Source organism: Hibiscus syriacus, unplaced genomic scaffold (assembly GCF_006381635.1).
Source record: "Hibiscus syriacus cultivar Baekdansim isolate YM2019G1 unplaced genomic scaffold, ASM638163v2 tig00110937_pilon, whole genome shotgun sequence".
Lineage (NCBI taxonomy): Eukaryota > Viridiplantae > Streptophyta > Magnoliopsida > Malvales > Malvaceae > Hibiscus > Hibiscus syriacus.
This window is the reverse complement of record NW_024062922.1, coordinates 322,534-343,934: the sequence shown is the minus strand read 5'-3', so window position 1 is coordinate 343,934 and position 21,401 is coordinate 322,534. Positions and strand designations below refer to the sequence as shown.

At 33.9% G+C, this 21,401-nt stretch overlaps 3 protein-coding genes across 3 annotated transcripts; 1 reads left to right on the top strand and 2 right to left on the bottom strand.

Annotated features, from left to right (window-relative positions):
• The first annotated feature begins 34 nt into the window (after nt 1-34).
• LOC120147301 (major centromere autoantigen B-like) lies at nt 35-840 on the top strand. The gene has a single exon (XM_039160708.1). The coding sequence runs from the start codon at nt 334-336 to the stop codon at nt 781-783; it is 450 nt and encodes a 149-aa protein (XP_039016639.1). The 5' UTR covers nt 35-333; the 3' UTR covers nt 784-840.
• A 9,803-nt stretch (nt 841-10,643) lies between these two features.
• LOC120147300 (60S ribosomal protein L11-like) lies at nt 10,644-12,591 on the bottom strand. The gene is made up of 5 exons (XM_039160707.1): nt 12,440-12,591; nt 12,222-12,329; nt 12,089-12,131; nt 11,798-11,993; nt 10,644-10,963 (listed from the first exon to the last, which is right to left on the bottom strand). The coding sequence occupies exons 1-5, from the start codon at nt 12,440-12,442 to the stop codon at nt 10,765-10,767; spliced, it is 549 nt and encodes a 182-aa protein (XP_039016638.1). The 5' UTR covers nt 12,443-12,591; the 3' UTR covers nt 10,644-10,764.
• Nucleotides 12,592-13,757: 1,166 nt separating this feature from the next.
• On the bottom strand, nt 13,758-16,054 carry LOC120147297 (calmodulin-binding receptor kinase CaMRLK-like). The gene is made up of 2 exons (XM_039160705.1): nt 14,584-16,054; nt 13,758-14,420 (listed from the first exon to the last, which is right to left on the bottom strand). The coding sequence occupies exons 1-2, from the start codon at nt 15,947-15,949 to the stop codon at nt 13,786-13,788; spliced, it is 2,001 nt and encodes a 666-aa protein (XP_039016636.1). The 5' UTR covers nt 15,950-16,054; the 3' UTR covers nt 13,758-13,785.
• Between the last annotated feature and the right edge of the window lie 5,347 nt (nt 16,055-21,401).

Sequence of the window (21,401 nt, the reverse complement as noted above, 5' to 3'; positions counted from 1 at the left end):
CTGCAATTAAACCATAACCCCTCGGTTTAAGGAAGACTATCTTGTTTTCTGTTTCTTCAGCTGACTTTAATGGAGGTAGAAGAGATTATGAAACTCTTCGATTCGTGCTGGTTCGAGATGGAAATCTTTAAGAACGATCATCTCAGTCGACATTCACGAGCTTCAAACCGAACCCAGATCTCCAAACTGAAGAAAACTCGACGAGACCCTGTTTTCTCACCATTCAAGATCCATGAGTGATCAGCTGAGCTTAATCAGAACGAGCTTCATATAGGTTCCTGCGATTCTTTCTCACCTGACTCAGTTCTCCACTCACCGAATCTCCATAAAACCATGTCGGGCAAAGACATTGCAGAAGAAGATACACGAGAAAGTTACAGTGATATGAAGATTACGAGAAGAAAGAGAGGGAAAAGTAAGAGCTTGTCGGACTTGGAATTTGAAGAGCTAAAAGGGTTTATGGATCTTGGCTTCGTTTTCTCAGCGGAAGATAATAAGGATTCAAGGTTGGTAAAGATAATCCCAGGGTTACAAAGATTAAAAAAGAAAGAGCCCGAAGAAGACGACGACGAAGAAGGAGAAAAAAAAGAAGCTGATGAAGATGATGATGACGAGGCTCCTGAAGTTGCTAGACCTTATCTTTCAGAAGCGTGGAAAGTTTCAGAAAGGAGAAAAGAAAATAACCCTTTGATGAAATGGAGAGTCCCTGATTTAGGTAACGAGATTGACATGAAAGACAGCCTTAGATTGTGGGCTCACACTGTTGCCTCTACAGTCAGATGATAACAAAAAGATCATTGATTTCATTGTTCCAAGTTTTGGTTATTTTTCGTTGGAATTTTACATGATTTTCCTCCTCTATCTGTTTCCTTTATTTTACCAATGATTTACCGAGTCTTTATTTTTTATGTGCATGGTAACTTTGATTTTGAATACTCTGAAGAAAGAAATTAGGGGTTTGAAATTAGAATCAATTTATCCTGTGGTGGTAAGGTATATAAGGGGAGTACGTATGATTTAATGTTAGAGATGTGAATTTAAGAAGTTACATTAGAAATTTAAAAATGTAAAATTAAATCATTAATAGAAAATATAAATAAAAACTTAAATTATATCGAAATTTAAAAATTATACGATCGTACCCCAACATTCCTTAATCCATACCAGGTACACTGTTTATTAAATAACAAAATCTTATATGCAATTGCATTATTGTTGAACAAGTTGAATTATTTTGTCATCCTAAAGAGTAACTTGATTGTATTAGTCAACCATCTATAGAATAATTGATTAAAAACTCTCAACGCTTCCTTTCTTATGTAGGTTGTAGATTCAATAATATCTATTAGGAGTAAAATTTTTATTTCATCTCCTCTATATAGAAATTGTTAAAAAAAACTTGATTCGATTAAAATATGAAAATAGATTCAGTTTTGAAATAGTTAATTTGAGCGAATCTAGGTTGATGTTATCGCCCATCAAAGTGGAAAGTTGACTTGTATCTTATTCTTTTGTACATGACAGGAACTTTCCACTAAAAAATATCAATTTGTTGTTTCACATCTTTGTCTGAAAATGAAGGTATGCTGTAAATAGCAATTGGTTTTTGTCATGGTGTCCATAAATAATTAAATGTTGACGTAAGTTTTCGAACCAATAAATGTCTAATTAATATTGTACTACATGTGACGTTTACTCCTCAACCAACAGAAACAACCGTTGCTTTACTTGGAAGTTGTATTTAATTGTATATTATTTTATTTTTGATTTAGTCGGTTCATTTTTAGGTTATAAATTAATTGAGCTTGAATAATATGAACCGACTAAATAAATTAATTACACAAATATAATATGGTCAACTTATATGAACACCGACATAATTTTCTTACAGAATATAGTGTAAGTAAATTAAATTAGAGGATAAAAATTATATGAATCCCTCAAATGGTTTCAATAGTAAGAGACGTTGTCCTCCTAGAGGCCCTGGATTAGAGCATATGCGTTTGCAAAGTATGTGTGCACTGTCAATTATTTAAGAAATTTTTTAACATATACTACTTTATTATCATCACATAATAATAAAAAAATAAATTATACAAATACAATTGGTTTACTTATTAAAAGTTGTTAAAATTTATCTTTGGAAGATGTTAAAATTTAATTATATAGTGTTACAAACTATTAATTAATTGAATAGTTTATAGGATAGTATTATCTTTTAAGTAAGAATATATGCTTGAATTTTGAGGTTGCGAATGGAGTAAATAAATTGAAAAGCCACTCAAATATAAATTTTTGTAATATTAATTTCAGATTAATAAGTCAATGAATCGATTATCAATGTTATTACAAAGATATTAATTATATCTATTCGAAATTTATATAGGTATTTCGAGATAGAAATATTTTAATTTGAATCTAAACAAGAACTATTTACTTTAAAATTTTGGCAAGCAGTTAAAATCCATATTGCACGAACTTCAATGATTATCATGCAGGCGCTCTAACAAATGATTCACAAGAGAAGATTCACCCAAAAAAACCAGAGAAAAAAGTCTCTAGGGTTTAATAAAATATTATAAAATCAAAATCTCCAAAATCAGTCCACAAGCCGGACTGTTATAGCCAAAAATCGTCTTTATTATTGAATTTTGCCAAAAATAGAAAAATCCCGAAAATCACTCTAAATTGAAATTCGAATAAAATAAGCAATCTCCAAAAAATTCGGCCTAAATCGGATTTAAATTGACTTACTAATTGACAATCGAAATATTACCATAAATAGTAAAAAAAAATATCTAAATCTAGTGATTCGGAGGGGAAAACGACAGAATTTGAGGTCTTATGCGCGATTCTGACACCTGTAGCTAAAGTTATGGCCAAAAGACTGAAACATACTCAAACGACCCAAATGAGGAACATGTCACAATCAATTCTCGTCTTTGTGTTGATCTGCCAATTCATGGTATCTCAGCGCCATCAAGGTGCAATCTGACAGCTCAACATCATCTGTCTCGGATCTCCCTGCATCAAAATGCCTCAATAGATGGATGTTCCAGTTGCCATCGTTCGTGATATAATCTCGGACAACAACATCATGGTCTAGAATCTGATTGGAATATTTTTAACCAATTAATAACGCACACACACCCTATAGATGTAGTTGCTCGAAGTTAGGACATCTAAGGATAACAATAAGTAAACTTTTTCCTTCCTACAAGATCTCATTAATGGAGCTAACTCTGTACCAAAACTGACATCAGTATGATCATCGTATCAATTATCACCTTCTTTCATTTTTTTTCCGGTTGCATGGAGCTCTTTAGCTACTTTGATCTTACATGATTCATACCTGTTTCATTTCGTTGTAATATTATTCTACCAGAAATTGTCTTGTTTGATAATAGAGCCATGCATTTAAACTTGAGGATATGGTAGCTAACATGACCTCCTGCCCTAAATTTTAACATGTTGTTTCGACCACAATTTCCTTGGGGAGAAGAGGGTGAACTGTTTCATGATCAATCGATCACCAGATCATGAATAATACTTTGTATGAGTTGCAATCGTCCAATATGAAAGGATTCTAAAAGACCAGTTACTTACTCGAGTAGCAACCTTGTCCAATAGAGGAGCACAATCCTTCTATGTAAGTCTTCAAGTGATAAGGGAGACTCTAAGATAACGCATTGGCAGCTTCCCAATCTTAAACCTTGTAATGTCCTTAGTATCATGCAACTCATCACAGTTTATGCCAGAATAATAAACTTCAGGTTTAAAAGGATTCAAATGGAGACGAGAGAACTTGTAGAACTCTTGTAACACACATTATTCCCACTACAGAATCCACATTTCCTTTCGAAAATATTAGTAAATCGTATGCAAAGCTTAGGTGAGTAAGATAGATTCTGTTGTATGTTGGGCGAAATTGAAAATTGCCTTGGGCTGCCGCTACATCCAACATTTTAGAAAGTATATTCACGACTAATACAAAGAGGTAAGGGGATAATGAAGATAGAGTCTTCATAACCCTCCACTAACTCTTGAGCTAGAAGAATATTACTCATGTCTTTCACAAATGTTAACCATCTAGTCTTATGAGAAACCATGACTTTAGTAATGCATTTATAAAATACTTGACATCATGAGATAGACATGAGTTTGAGTTTAACTTGTTTAGAACAAGAGTAATAATAGTTGCATTGAAACCCTTAAAAGGCTCTAGATAATGGAAATCATAAAGAACAATATTAGTTACCTCTTGATGCAGGGGGATCTGAGACAGATGATTGCTGAGCTGTCAGATTGCACGTTGATGGCGCTGAGATACCATGAGTTGGCAGATCAGCGCAAAGGCGGGAATTGATTGTGACATGTTCCTTATTGGGGTCGTTTTGAGTATGTTTCAGTCTTTTGGCCATAACTTTGGCTACAGGTGTCAGAATCGCGCATAAGACCCCAATCCGGAAAGCTCTTTTCGACGCGCACGCTCTCCACATTGAGCTACGCTCCATGTGGCCTTTTTTTCAACCTCAAATTCTGCCGTTTTCCCCTCCGAATCACTAGATTTAGTTATTTTTTACTATTTATGGTAATATTTCGATTGTTAATTAGGAAGTCAATTTAAATCCGATTTAGACCGGATTTTTGGGAGATTGCTTATTTTATTTCGAATTTCAATTTAGAGTGATTTTCGGGATTTTGCTATTTTTGGCAAAATTCGAATAAATACGATTTTTGCTATTTTTGGCAAAATTCGAATAAAGACGATTTTTTTTAGCTATAACAGTCCGGCTTGTGGACTGCTTTTGACAGTTATTGATTTTATAATATTTTATTAAACCCTAGAGACTTTTTTTCTCTGGTTTTTGGGCGAATTTTCTCTTTGTGAATCGTCTGTCGGAGCTAGCCTACAGGATAATCACTATTCTGTCTGGCGTCACCTCTTCACCCACAATGTAACAAGTCTTTTGGGAAGAATAAGATGTAAAACCATCTGGGGCCCTTGAGCATTTTCTCCATTTAAAGCAAACAATACATCTTTGACCTTCTCCTTAACAACTTCTTTGTTCAAATATGTCTTACCTTTCACTGTAATTCCATCCCAACTCCTTCAAGAAACTAACAGATGGGACAATAACATATTTATTCTCATTTCTCAAAAAAAATTTTAAAAAAAATGAATAATCGGATTAGATACGGATCACCTAAATTTTAATTCCAGATTATCTAAAAATCCAAAAAAAAAAAAAGAAGTTAGATTTAAAAATTTTAAATAGATTCCAGCCCAATAAATAACCCGTTAAAACACTAACCCTCAACTCTTGTAAAATGCCTTCGTCGGCCACTATAGACATTTTCCCTGCGAGGACCTACGGATTTGAATTCAAATGTCTGCTAAAAAAAATTAAAGTAATACACAGCCCTTGTAAATAACTCAATTTTAATTTCCAAAACTAATGCATTAATCCAATAAGGCACAAACATATTTTAATTTATATACAATCTTTATGATCTCAATTTCAAGTGTATAAAGTTGGTATGTTGAGGACTTGATTCTCTTATGTAATCAATTTATTTTCAACTTTTTAAGTGTTGAATTTAAAAATTAAAAATTTAGCTATTTATTAGGAATGAATAATTATATGTATAACTTCTTGAATGTTAAATTTAAGACTTAAAATAAATGGATATTGAATATATGTTATATAGAGGTTAGGTTGTATAAAGTTGCAAATATATACATATTAAGTATGAATTTTCTATTGAATTAAGTTTTATTTTCAGATTTGGATATATGAATATCTATTTTTTTTCAAATTAGATTTAAATCGTAATATTAATAATCTAAATTTTCAACTCAAATAACATTTGATATCAATAAATACATACCGTTGTAACCGGTCCCGACCATGATCACAAGTACTAAAGAATCTCCTCACCAACTAAATTAACTTCCCTCTTGTATATGCCTTCTCCCTTCGCTTCCAAACTCACTTAACTCCTACGGTTCTCACTCTCTTCTCAACCATGAACCACCACCACCTCCTCTTCCTTTTTCGTACCACCTCCGCCGCCTCTTCCATGACAAATACCACCAAACCAGGTACTCCAACAACCCCCACACTCTCCCCTACTCCCCCCCCATCCTCCCCAACACACCCATCACAAAAACTCCCTCTTCTTCCCCCTCTGCTTCCCCCTCTGCTCTAGACCCCAAGCAAATTCGAGCACTGCAATCCCTCAACATCACCACCGCAAGAGACCCTTGCGTTCAACCTTCCCCTCACAACGCCACCGTCTGCGACACCTCCAAGCCTTTCCGCCTCCTCGTTCCCTCCACCTCTCCAACTGCTCCTCGACGTTTCCCTATTCTCCTTGTGATAAGCATGGCTTGCCGATATCACTGCGCCTTCTAAGGATCTTCGAGAGACATTGAGAGTGAGTCTTCGGATTTTGACAAAGACGATGACTATGATGGTGGTAGTGCCGACGATACAAGTGAGAAAAAGGAACATCATCACGGACCAAACGAGGTTGTTCTCGGTGTTGCAATTGGGGTGTTGCAATTGGGGTGTCTTCAATAGTCTTCCTCATCGTTTTCTTGCTGCTTCTCTCAAAATGGTGTGGTTGAAACTTGAAAGAGGGATAAAAACAAGTACTTTTGATTATTGATTAGGTTCTTAGAGCAGAGGCAATTGATATTTGATCCACTTAATTTATGAGAAAAAGGGGTAACTATGGTTTATGGGTGGAATTTTGTGGGGTAAAAGAAATCAGTTTGAACTGCTGTGATAATTTTTTACAGCTTTTTTGGTCATTGAATGGTTAAAACAACAGTGATTTCTTTTTGTTGTTGTATGAAGTGAAGGCATGCAATGCAAAGTAATTCATGTATTTTTTATTCTTCTTCTTGATCTTCATGCATTTGAAGCCTTTACAACATTTCTCAGTGTTATCCATTCTGATAATTCATTGTGCTTTACTTTTTTGTTGCTGTGCTTCACATGGTGTTGATGTCTTTAGTAATGCGGCCACACCTGTTGCTAATTATGTGTTCCTACTAAAAGTTTTCGTGCCTCCAAATATTTTTCAAATGTATAAAAGAACAAAAGATTGTTTGTTATTATGAAAGAGATAATGGCTACAGGCCAAGTTGGTGGTGATGGATGAAGTTGTAGATGTTAAAGTATTAGAGTAAAAATGATGACTCGTTACAAAAGATATGCTGCCATAGTTTTTGGATTGATGATATCTTAAAATGTAGAGGTTCCTTCTCACTCAAAATGGAGTTTCAATCATGTGGATGGATGGGCAGTGGCCAGGCTTCCTCAAATTTTTCCATTGAGATCTCTTAGAGATCTCGGGTTCGAGCAGCTGTCTGCAGGGAGGTGTGCATATATTATTAATTGGTTAATAAAATTATGAATAGATACTATCTTATAAATCACCTCAAACTAATAAAAAACAAAAAAAATATACTTTCATCTAGCAATGGCCCCTGTACCATAGCCAACAAGCTTTTCTTTTTATGTCATCCTTTCTTGAGATTTTGGAGAAATGGTCCAATGGAAGCCAAGAAAGCTCTTCAAGGAAGGCATGTGATGAAATCATGTTGATCAAGAATGCAAGTGATGTTAATAATTATGACCATTATCATTTACCACCCCCTTTTTCTTTATAAAAAAATGCAGAAAAAAAATGAGAGTCATCTTGGGTTGCTCATCATTCTACTGCACTTCAAATTTTCAATATTTATTGAGAAAGAGGTCAAGTGAAAACAGTACTTTTACTGCCCATACCATAAAAACCACTCTGCCAGCTGATGTAGCCTTGTTTTAATGAATGAAGTTAATTTTTAAGGTTTTAGCTCAAATGCTAAAGGTCTGTGTGCCTATATAAGTGCAGTCAAATTCCTGACAAAATGCTCTTTACCGGATATCCACAACTTCCTACAAAGAAATGGAATTCAGATCCCTTTAGTGTATGGAATTGTACAAATCTGATTTACTGTCGGTATCTCTGTAAATTAATTGTTAGTCTTGGATATTCCTATGTTGGAATAGGTGAAGGAATGATGGTGCAATTGAATCAAAGAGTATACTACTATTTATTTACTCACTCACCTCTATTACTTTGTTTAACATTTTTTAATTATCTTTTCAATTTTTACTCTTTCATCATCACTATTTCTTAATGATTTTTTTCCGACGAATAAAAGAATAAAAACAAGAGTATTTGAGCAGAATTTAAACCCATGCCCTCCTGGGTAAGAGTGCAAACATCTAGTCACTGAGTTAAATATATTATTGTATTTGTTTTACTAAAACTAATATTGAATTTTTACTCTTTCATCATCAGTATTTCTTAATGATCGTTTCTCCATGATGGTCGATTACTCCCTGCTTGGAGGGTGGTGTTGTCCAGCGGCACGTTGTTATCGACTTATTTCGCAGCCATTGGCCTCCTCACAAGGGATCATCAGGGTATGGTGGTTGCTGCCCAAGCTCTACCTTTCGATCGCCCATGTGACGTTGGGATTGTGAAAGCCTACACTATTACCAGGGTAGAAAGGTCTCGAATTGGGAAGCCATTGATTGTGTTCGTATTGAGAGTGATGCAGCTACCGTTGTCCAACAATTACTCTCCCCTCAGGCAGAGTTATCTTCTGTTGGTTTTCATCTGACGGATGCATGAGAGCTTCTCCAGGTTCATCGACACCTTACGGTTCATTCTATCCGACGATCGGCTAATACCTCCGCTCATTCTCTAGCTCAGTTTGCACTGTCTTCTGACACGCCTAGTTATTATACTTTTGATTTCCCTTCATGTATGTCAAATATTCTCGTAACCGATGTCATCCATAGCTAATGTTATTAAATATGTAAGAAAAAACTTATACTTCACTATCAACACGAAATAAATTTATAAATGCAGAATAATAACATTAAATTTTGGTGTAGCCTTGTGGTGATATTTCTAGTTTCTAAAAAAAAATCCATCTGGTAGTTTCGATGTCCAGTCTTTGTGAAATTTGCATGTAATGTAGTGTAGGACTTTCGTGATTCTACAGAGAACAATGAGTATTTCTCACTAGAGGGTTCATGGGATGTATTTGAGCAGGTATGGTTATTTGATTCTGCAAATTGGCATTTTTTATGGTCATAAATTTGGGGTTCTGCCGCATCTTATATGTTCCAGAATGTTTTCTTATTTCTCAATTGCGGATATATAGGACTCCTGGTTTGGAGACACCATGATAGCAGATACTCGAGGACTGAAATTATGAGGTCGTGTTATAACCACAGCCATAAATAAGCTTGTTTGGTAAACTGGTTGAATATCGAGTAGGATCCTTGAAGAAATTTTGCATCTACGATCTAGTATTCGCAGTGTGTAACAGTTAGGTGTTATAACCTCATATGATTGATCGATTCCATTAACGGGGTAAATATAAATTTTGGTAAAACAATCATTGATAACAGACTTAGCCAAGTGCCCACCCACCTGCCACTTACCTAGGAGGCCATGAGTTCCATTTAATAGATTGTATTTGTAATTTTTTGGTTAATTTTTTTCGACCAATAAGGCAATAATATAATGATCACATAAAATTGGAAAAATATGACGTTAATGTTTTAGTGACAAATAATCAAAAGTACCATGAAATATAATATTTTCAAAAAAAAAGACAATATGATATAAAAAATCATAATGTTTAACATCATGATAGACTTACCACAGTATCTAAACACTTAAAAGCACAAGAAAAAGCCTGAGTTCACTTCAATTCCCATTTCTACCGACCCAACCGTGAGGATATTGAAGCCATGAAAAGTCAACAATTAGATGATCCGTTTGGTACGTGATGTGCACGTTCCTAAAAGGTGTAGGCCCTTTATCCTTGTTTAGAAAGATACAATCTTCAATCTCCAAGGGGTTCCAACTCATCCTATGATAAGACCACAACTGAATCAATCATGGATGTTCTTCACAAATCAGGAAAGAATCTACAAGGTAACACCCTTTGGCATCCAATTCAATATCGTTCTATGCTACCAACATGCACTATGTTGGGGTCTAGTTTGGATAGTTATTGTTCTGCCTGTCGAAATGCCTGCAAGAAGGGAAACTAGGGGGGAAGGCCACAGGAGTTTGGTCAGGGGGCCGTTACAATCGTAACCGGACCTCAAGATAGACAATGAATTTTAATCCCCACTTGATATGTCAACATGGCCCACCCAATGGTAACAAAATTTACAATCCAAAGAATTGAGATGGACAAGTAGCATCTCTAAGAAAAGACAAAATGAGGGGAAGAAGGCTCCTGCAGCAACAGAGGATTTCAAATTGTCAAGGCCACCATCTAGTTCTCTGAAGAGGTCACCAATTCCAACCCTAACAGCCTCAAGAATAAAGAATCTCAAGGGGAAACATTGAAGCAGTAATGACTGTCGACTGCTGATGGGTTGGAGTTGGCAAACATAGAGAAACTAAAGCTTCCAGAGTTGAAATAACTAGCAAAAGCTAGAGGAATCAAGGGTTACCCCAAATCAAATTGAGGAAGAATGAACTTATAAAATTATTGGCATCAAATGAGAAGTGTAACTAGTTTTTCCCGCTTTTTTCCTGTTGACAAATGCTAAACCAGCAAAGAAAGTACTTTGGATTTTCAAATCAATCATAAATCTCTTCAGAAAACCAAAAAACTGATACAGAAAATAGTCAAAATTAAATAACCAAAACAACTTGTAACTTCTATACCTAAGCTCCAATATTTTGAGACTTGTTAAGGATGACACCTTCATATTTGACCTGGAACCACTTCATGGCATCTTCCTTGGTAACTCTGTGTTGAATTCCAACACGTGACTTGCACCTGCGACGACGACCAACACGGTATCCAGCTCGTTCCAGGACAACATAGAAGTCCATACCATAAATACCGGTTGAAGGATCATACCTAGAAAGAGAACAAGGGTTGCAATTTATACCTTCATGGAACATATCAACATTGAATGTAACAAACAACAGAATGAAGCTACCAAGAACTATTAATTAACTCATTAATGAGAATAAAAAAACAGATATCCACATCCCTTTCATGCAATCCAGTATTTAAGTAATGCTAACACCGAACTGGGGTTAGCTAGTTTTCAAGCCACAATACAAGAAAACCTTTAAATAACTTAGGGGCTGTTTGTTTGCCTCTTAATGGAACCATTCGGCGCTGAATGTTCAGCATTTAGCTCGTTTGTTTCGCACCTCTAAATGATTCAGTGCTAACTGATTCAGCAAAACAATGATGAATGATTCAGCACAAAAGTACATTCTGAATGATTCAGAGTCATTATCAAATAACATGTTACATTCAGAGCTAATTTATAGAGAGCCTCTGAATCATTCAGCATTAGAATCACTCGGCGCTTAATCATTCTAAAGTAAACAAACAGTCCCTTAGCCCTGTTAAAAGTAGCATACTTATCTTATATACCATACTAAAATAGCTAACGGACAAAGAAGCTCCACTTGCATCCTAACATCAACCTCAACCTATAGAGCATTACAGTATACAAACAAATGCATTTCCATTTAAGTAATATAGTAATTTAATCATAAAGTTCAAATAACAATAAAAGATTGAAACATATGAGGAAAAACGAACTAAGTTCTATTACGATCATTCTATTTTAATGGTAAAGTTTCAAACCCTAGTCTCCAAAATGCAGTAGAAATGTAGAAACACCAATCAAAACACGTACAGATCGATAAAGATGTACCAAGAAGAATAACTTACTTGATACCAAGATCAATGTGCTCCTGGATACCGAATCCGAAGCATCCAGTATCACTGAAGTTTCTCCTCAAAAGTTCATACTCCTTAACCTTCAAACCGCTCTCAAGAAGCTGCATAGCTTTCTCTCCCCTAACAGTCACGTAGCATGCAATCTTTTCATTACGCCTGATTCCAAAAGATCTCACAGTGTACCTAGCTACTCACATCAAACCCACATTTTGAATTCCATTAACAACATAAAACCAAAAAAAAAAAAACTAAAAGGCATCATTTTGACTTCCATCATTTTACCCTTGGAGAAGACAGGGGTTTGACCACTGAGTTGTTCCAAAACCTAAACAAAAGCAAAACGGATTGAACTAATACTAATCAAACCATTTCAAATAAGAAAAACGGTTTTTTTGTTTGGATTTGAGTTGGTTACCTTGGCGGCGCGGGTGAGACGGTCACCGCTTTCACCGACGGAGATATTGAGGACAAGTTTTTGGACTTTAATCTCCCTCATTGGGTTGGATAGCTTCTTTTCCGATGCCTTTTCATAGTTGGGAGAAAGGATACCATAAGAAGTGAATTAGACATGAATTCTATATTGAGAAAAAAGATGCGTGAATCAAGAAATGAGATTGAGAGAAAGAGGTGTACCATGGTGAAGCATACAAGGTTGAGGAGCAGCGGAGGACACACAGAGAAGGCAATTGAGTTAGAGATTGGAGTTTAAAAACAAAAGGAACTGAGACTTTAGGGCTAGGGTTTTATTTCTGCTACTTGTGCCCTTCGCTTTTGAGCCCAAAAAGGTCATAATAGGCCCATAATGCATAAAATTAAAATTTTAAAAGTAACAAATTGGTCATTCAAATATCAAATAGATCATTAAACAATGATTTTACATCAAATAATTAAATTACTAAATATCAATTTACTTCTTTCACTAGCAGTTAGCAATCATTAGAGTGTTCGACAAGTGGATGTTCATAGTAGAAGCTGAATATTTTACTTTAGTTGATGCTTCGTATGAAATAATGTTTTGTTTTAGATGATCTTGACATTTTTTAAAAAAAGTTCCCAAGATTTAGAGTTACAAAACAAGAGAGTTGTCTTGGCTTCCAAACTGATTCTTTATATTATAACTAAACATGTATAATTAGATCTTCATTTTGTTCGAGAGGAAGTCATTGACAAACAACTCCAATTTAACCACATACTAACAACTACAATTTGGAGTCACGATAACTAAAATTTTATCAGCCTAACACCTTCACTACATTTCACCAAAAGTTCAAGATTTGTTCAATAAAAGGAGTGGTTACAACTTTGCATTATATTATTAATAAAATATCAATTAGGTGAATGTATATTAGATATACCACTACAAATTTATAGTATTAGATTCAATCTCTTGGCAGTTGCTACTGATATTATATGATTGGTCATGGAAACTTGTTTCAAGATTCTAATATGCTGAAATTTAGGGTAAAATTTATGAAGTTTTGCATGCACTTCCAATAATATTCCATTATCCACCTTCTTTCCTTTGCATGCACTTACAATCATTCATGTTCTAAGTGGTTGCAATCTTGTTTAGAACTTTAGATGATTTGCTATCACATCAAATTTTCCAAAAAGAAAGGGAAATCGTGACGTAGGAAAAGAAAAAAAAAAGTTGATGAAAGAATGGAAATGAAGGGTTGATGATTGTAGCCAGTCCCCATGCGACTACAAGAGGGAGTGGGATTCTCTGCCTGCTTTGCCAACCACTAACACAACATCTGCTTAATTAAATTACCCCACATTTTCCCTTTCTTTTTCATTTTTTTTAACCCATAAAATTATTGTCTGTATGCACATCATAAAGCAAGAAAGATATCTAAAATTCGAGAGACGACAAGGCATGGTCTCGGTTAACATCGCTTGAATATCACCGCCAAAAGGAGTCGTCTTATCGTGGGTTTTACTGTTACACTTTCACCCATAGAATCGGTTGAAATCGTCTACTGCCCCGGATGTATGTCTTTGAGCAAACCCAACACTTGCTGCATCGTGGGCCTTTTCTCAGCCGACTCCGCCGTACACAAGTACCCAACTCGGAGGCTCTCCACCATCTCAGCCTCCGAGTCATCGCCGAGTCTCAACCTCGAGTCAAGCGCTACAACCCCATTTCTTTCCTTCACTAACCTCCTCACCCGCTTCACGTTTTCCTCAGTCCCTTGCTTCCCCGTCAAAAGCTCCAACAAAACAACACCAAAGCAATAAACATCGAATTCAACATCGTTTTCACCCTTCTTATCCCTTTCTTTTTTAGACCCGATGTTTCTTATCCCGAAATCGGATATCCGAGGTTCTAGATTATCGGAGAGAAGAACATTAGAAGCCACGAGATTGCCATGGCTGGACCCTACATGATGCAGATAAGCCAGCCCACGAGCAACTCCAACCGCGATACGGTGGCGCATCAGCCAGTTGGCTTTCTCCGGCAAAGAAGTATGGGACCCGATTCCGTTGTGAATAACATCCCAGGTGTCGGTGCTCCAATCCTCCACGTTAGGCGCCCCCGTCGGCAGCTCGTGTAACCACCAGTGTAAATCCCCGTTTGCCATAAATTCATACAACACCAGCTTCTCCTTACCTTTAAGAAACAAAACCCAGAAATTATAATTAACGTGAAAACTGAAAATGTACATGCATTAATGAAACTGAAAAGAAGCGCCAAAAATTCACGAATGTCAAAACAAACCCGTGAGTCTACTTAATGCAGTAAATCTTATCGGATATGCAATCATTAGGGTTACCTGCAATGCAGTAACCGGAGAGAGGTAATAGGTTAGGGTGTTTAAGCCTAGAGAGATCTTCAAACATGGCAACGGCTTCATCATGGTCGACTTCTCTGGCGTGTTCTAAAACCTTGATCGCCACGTGGAGGTCTCCCGGTAGGACGGCTCTGTAAAGTGGCCCACACCGGCCTTCCGACATCAGGGACTCCTTCCCAAAACGAGACGTGGCGGCGATCAAGTCCTTGAAGGAGAAGTTCATCAACGGCTTTGATGACATGATGACCGGCGCCGATGTCGGTTCTTTGATGTCCGCTACCCAAGATGAACCGGATTCCGTCTCGAAAGAGAACGGCCCCGATTTTTCCATCTTGAAATTTGGCTGAACCGGGTTGGAGATAGCCCATTTGTTTTTTCTCCTTGAAAGTTTTTGTCTTCTGTATGTGAAAAAGATACAAAACGCAAGGGAAGCAAGTAGAAACCCAGAAGAACACGATAAACCAATGACCAAAGCTTTGGTTTTTGATTTGGGTTTATGTTTTTTCTTCTGGTTTTTGATAGGTAACTGTTTTTTCAAGAAATGAGGTTTAATTTGATTGCTCGATGCTTTTCTTGAAGTATTGAAAACGAAATTTCCAGCATGAACAAAAGCAGATTTTCCAAATCTTTGGAACTTGTCAAACCCAACTGAACCGTTGAAGTTGTTGAGCGAAATGTTGAGAAACTTTAAGCTATGGACTAAAGGGAAATCGGAAGGGAAAGTACCATTCATGGAGTTTTCTGATACATCCAAGTAATTCAATGAACGGAGAGCTGAAATAGGCTTTACACTGCCTGCAATCTTGCAACTCGAAATATCCAAGTGCCGGAGCTTAGTAAGATTGAGGAACCCGTAAGGAAGAGCTCCAAGATCATTGTTGGAAAGATCAATACCTTCAAGGTTGGGAAAACCAGAGAGTTTAACCAAATTGGTAAACCTGTTAGCCTTAAGGTTCAGCACCCGAACCGATGAAAACGAGACATTTCCCGATGTGGGTTCGAACCTGATAGTCCCTCCGAACTTGTTTCTCGACAGATTGACATCAACGAGTGAAGGCATAGACCAGAACCAACCGGGAACAGAGCCTTGAAGAGAATTGTTGGAGAGATCAATGGTGTTCAAGTGTGAAACGTTCCTGAGAAATTTCCATGAAACTGTACCGGCTAAACCCTTTGAAGAGAAATTCAATACCGTAATTTGAGGATACGAGCAGTTCAACCAAGAGACGTTGAATCCAGAGACTGATTTAAAAGCTTTGGAAACCAGTGCGTGGTCTGTACTGGTGCATGTAGATGTTGCCACTACCAGTAGGGAAAAGAGAAGTGAAAATCTTGTGAGAAATTCCATTTCTTTTCACTTCAAGCGCCGAGCTTTTCTGCAGTTTTGGGCATTTCCACGCTGAAGAAGAAGAAGAGAGAAGAGTGAAGAAATGTATGAAAAGAAAGCCTTTATCTTTTATGGTTTAGGGTTGGGGTACCCTGAAAAGGTAGTGAAGTAGGATAGTTGCGGAAGTTGGGTATAAAAATGGTGGAGCAGTTAACGCTGTAAATTGTGTTCAACTGTCAATGGAGGTTGGTTTTCTGTGCATTTTCTCATACTCATTGACTCACTCCTAATAAAAAAGTTAGATGTTTAAGTATATTTAGTTTTATATTTTCTATATGATATATTATGATATGAGTCGAATTAATTTAATTAAATATAAATTATTTTAATTAATTTGATTAATTAATTATAAATTTATAATAATTAAATTTAAAATACTATACACAAATTTAGAAAATTATTTTTTTACATTATCTAAATTTTATAAAAAAAATATATTTACCATAGTGTTAATATAATTTACATTAAATAATATTAAAAGGTAAATAAGTAAATATTATATATTTAATAAATAAAATTAAAACCTAAATATAATATTAATAAAGATATTAAAAATACTATTTAAATAATGCAACAAATTCAAATACTTAACTATTTAGTTAAAAATTAAATAAGAAATAGATCAATATAAAAAAGACTTATTAAACCCACTAAGATCAAGTGACCTTAGTGATCAAAGAAATAAAATTTGATTTTTTTCAGAAATTTTAGATTCGAACAGTTACGTCTGCAGGGATTATGTGTATTGTTAATTAATTAAAATAATTCGAATATACTTTATCTAATAATCATTCCATAATATATATATATAAGTGACATGCATTGATAAACAACTAAGAAATGAGTGAGAATTCCTGGAATCTTGATAAAGAAAACACTACTGATAAAAAATATTATGACAGAAGTTTTAACGACCCTCCAGGACTATTGCAACACAACGGGATACCCTTGACGTGTTAAGCTAGTTTGTTAGCTCTCTTCTCATAAATAAATATATATATATTATTTTCATTTGATGGAAATAAGAATAAATCAAACTTATATATAATTATAAAAACTTATTAATTTTAATAATAATATTTTTATGCAAATCAATTAAAGTATCATTATATAATTAAAGTATCATTATATAATTAAAGTATCATATATTGTGCAAAACATGATCCATGATTTTAGGGGTGTTCAAAATTCGGTTTTAACCTAATTAACCGACCGAATCGAATTAGTTCAGTTAATTCGGTCGGTCACCGAATTAATTCGGTCAGGGAACGGTTAAGGATTTTTTTAGAATTCGGTTAACGGTTAATTCGGTTCGAAATCGGTTAATTAACCGAATTAACCTTTAAATATAATTATATTAAGAGGCCCAATCTATTTAAAATCCATTTAAAACCCAAATCAATATTAATTAATTAAAAATAATATCAAAACTAAATGCAAAATGTTTGAATCAAATTAATTAAATATTATTTATAATTAGATATTATTTAAATTAATTGTAAATTGTTTTTTTTAATTAAAAAAATATTAAATTCTAAAATTCTAAAAAATTTCGGTTAATTCGAAAATTAATCGAAATTTATTCGGTTCGGTTAACGGTTAAAAAAAATTCGGTTAATTCAAAAATGATAGTTCGATCGGTTCGGCCACCGAATTAACCGAATGAACACCCCTACACGATTTACGTGTTTGTGTATACATACATAAATGACTTTATGTACTGGAACTCAATGCAAATGCTGGGTCTCTGACTCTTTGCAAAATAAAGTTCAAATTGGTGGTCAATACGGCAAAACTTTGGTACTTCAGATGAAAGCCTCACGCGTATGCTCCATATTTGGGTCTGTTTCAGTGCTCCATTTTGGACATGTTTAGTTAAATCATGCAGTTGTTCTGTCTTCCTTTTATAAAAAAAAGCCAAAACAAGGGCTTTTATTCCTCTGCCAATTGCATCCAACCACAGAAGCTTGTTTTCTCTTCTTGGAAAATCCTGTACTCAATTTATTTTACAGATTAAAGATTTTCTTTTTATTTTCAATATATTTATTTTCATTAAATATAATGAGGTACTAATATAATGACTCATTGTCTTCTTTACTTCAAATAGTAGATTTAAGAGTATCAATAGTTTAAATTTTTAACTAAAAGATTAAACATTCATTAAAATTGTAACTAAAACCAATTCAATTATACTTCTTACAAAATACATTAACCGAGATAATAAACCAAACTAAATTATTATTTTGATTACCGTATGATTGTCAATAAGTTAATTGTTTTTTTTTTCTCTTTTCATTGTCAATCCATTAGACCATTATCAATTCTTTTTGAACTGGACATACCGATTTCACACAGTGGAGTATACTATTTGTTAATGTGTGATTTCAACAATCGTGCTTATTGGAATTACAACTTTAATACCAATAATTAAAACCCTAATTTCAAGAGTTGAAAGAATGCGCGTGAAAGCTAATGATGGAGAATATTTGTTCTTTAGAGGCGAAAACGATTAAAAAAAAGAAAAAGCAGCAGCATTCCCTTCATTAACGAACCCCAACCACATAAATTTGTAATGGACAAATAAATAATTAAGGAACTATCCCATAATATACATATTGCATATGGCAGCGGCTCCACTACCATTATTCTCCAACTTTTTGACCAGTAAAAGCTAATCTACTTTATCAATCAAATGAGAGAGAAACTTTATAATCTACTATTGTTTTAGACTTCGACTGAAATTTTTGTTTAATATCGCCATTAATGCACTGTATTTCTCACTCAACTTCACAAAAACTTATCAGTAGTTGGATTTAACAATAACTTTAAGAGTATAAAGTATACTTAAGATGACATGTTAAAGTCTTCTTCCAAAAAAATATCATGGTTCTAAATTGATAGTTGGAGCAAAGATTAAGTTTTCGATGAATGCAACCATTGTCGGTTAATCTTAACGGCAAGAAGTTTGTTTTTGATAGGAATATCAACACAATTTAATTTTTAGTTGATTTGAAGATTGACATTTATAAACCGAAAGTTTTAACTTTTAGTTTTGATTGATATTTGAGGATATTTAAAAGTTTTTCAACGAGTTTGAATCTAAAGAAAGAAAAAAAAGAAGAAGATGAATATGAGTGATTCAGTGATTTTTTCAATTAGAGAAACCATCAAACGACGATGAGAGGAGTGATAGTTATCAAGTTTTTTAACGTTTATTTTCGTTAATAGTTTAATGATCAATAGACTCAAATAAATGTTTTTCTTAATAGTATTATTCCAATAAAACTTTTCAATTTTGACAATTTAAAGTAAAAGCACTCTAAAAATTCAATGTAGTTTACCCTAATTTTAATATTCAATCAATTAATTATATCTCACCACCCTCCGCACATGATATTTGGCTGAATTACTCACATCGTTTATAAAGATAACATATTCCTACTTGTTTCACAGGATAAAAACAACTACAACTAGCACTGTATATACGCAGACATGTTTGGATTGTTTTGAGGATAAGTTTGATGGTTGGATTTGGATTCACCTAATCCACAAAATTCCAAAAGGGATGAAAACTAAGTTTAGGGACAAAACAATTTTATGCCCTCAGATGATCCTACCTAAAAGTTATTTGACAAAATGTTAATAATCCTTATTATATGCTTTCTATTTTATGAAAAATTAGGTTATGGTAATGGAACTAGAGCTATCTGTCCACCTAGTACGCCTTGAAATGTAAAATACATTTTTTTATTTGTACCTTGTTTAGTCGTGATTAGTGGGTGACAGCCTTGTAAAACACTGGAAATCTCTGTGACCGATGACCGATGAGTGGCCGCTGGTAACCGATGACCAACGACAGTGATGAGTGGCCGCCAATGATGTGAAGTACTTTGATTGGATTCAATATTAAATTGATATTTTATATAAAATTTAGAAGTTAAAGTAATTTTTTATTTGAAGTTTAGGGTCAAATTAGTATTTTTGTCTAAAATTTAGGAGTTAAGTTAAAATTTAACAACTTTTAATAATGCGTCATATCAGCACAGTAATAGGAGTAACGAATCCAAGGACCAAAACAAGACGCACTGAAAAAAATGACCAAAACAAAACTTTTTAAAAACTGATAACCAAAATCGAACAGACAAAAAACATAAGGACCACATGTTGCGTACCTTTACATTATTTATTTGGATAAATTCTACTATTCATCACCCAACTATTTTCTCACTTATATTTTGGTCACTAAGTTTAATGATTTTCAATTTGATCACTCAACTTTTGAATTCCTCATGTTTTTATCATTCTACAATAACTTGAATTATTTATATTGATTTTTAAAAATTTAATTATAATGTATACTTAACTATTAGTTAATTTTATGCACCATTAGCATTTTTGTTTTCATTAATTATTTATGTATAATATGTATAATTTTATCGCAAACATTTTATATTTGTTTCACTCATGATAGTTAATGGTTTTGTTTGCATCACATATTTGATTTTATAAAAAAATATTAAGACAATATTATTTTATTAGAGGATTAACGAGATAGTCTCCTAAATAATTGGAGTACGAGCTTCGTTAATTTTTTGACATAAAAGAATGTTCTTTTTTTTTTAAAAAAAAAAGGTCAAATGAATAAAGTTGTTTTCAAAAGTAATCAATTGAGATTTTATAAAGTTCATTCCACCATAGCAAATTTTCTATTAAAGTCTCAGGTTCAATCCACCATTAGCCTGATGTATTTTCTTTTAATCTTTATATTAATTTATTATGAGAAATGGGATTAGCTGTGGTTAATGGTTTAGCGACCTACTAATCAAAATGAATTTTTTAAATGAAAATGACTCTAATGAAAGTGTTTCGATTTTAGCAACAAAAATAGAATCACCCAAAAGTTCAATGGCTAAAAGTGTAATTTACCTTAAAAACAAATTATAGAAGTTCCTGGCCCTGGGTTGTTCGAATGTCCAAAGAACAAAATTTGGAAACTCTGTCCAAAGAATTAGAATTACGAGGATGGGGATAGAGCGAAAGTTATACACTGAAATATATCAATAACGTAACATCTTAATGTATATCATTAATTAATTTCTTTTATAGAAAATTCTTAAAAATTTTAGAAACCTCTCTATTACTCGCTGTTTTCTTTTTGGTCCATATGCAACAATAATAATTTAAAAATTAATTTTATAGTTAAAAGCTAATTACGTATATCACTCTTCTAATTTTTAATTTCATAAAATTTAAATTTTAGTTAGATTATTAAAATATAAATTATAAAAATAATTTTTATTTAGATTGTTAAAATATTAATTGTAAAATTAATTTTTAATTAGATTATTAAATATTAATAATAATTTTTAATTATATTATTAAAATACAATTGGACTTCCAAGTTAATATAAGT

Coding starts and splice junctions, on each gene's coding strand:
- LOC120147300 (XM_039160707.1), bottom strand. Junction 11,994..12,088: donor AACCCCTGTCTTCTCCAAGG/GTAAAATGATGG, acceptor TGATGTGAGTAG/CTAGGTACACTGTGAGATCT. Junction 10,964..11,797: donor CACATTGATCTTGGTATCAA/GTAAGTTATTCT, acceptor TTCTCTTTCTAG/GTATGATCCTTCAACCGGTA.
- LOC120147301 (XM_039160708.1), top strand. CDS start 334: ATGTCGGGCAAAGACATTGCAGAAGAAGATACACGAGAAAGTTACAGT.
- LOC120147297 (XM_039160705.1), bottom strand. CDS start 15,949: ATGGAATTTCTCACAAGATTTTCACTTCTCTTTTCCCTACTGGTAGTG. Junction 14,421..14,583: donor CTCCGGTTACTGCATTGCAG/GTAACCCTAATG, acceptor TGTTTCTTAAAG/GTAAGGAGAAGCTGGTGTTG.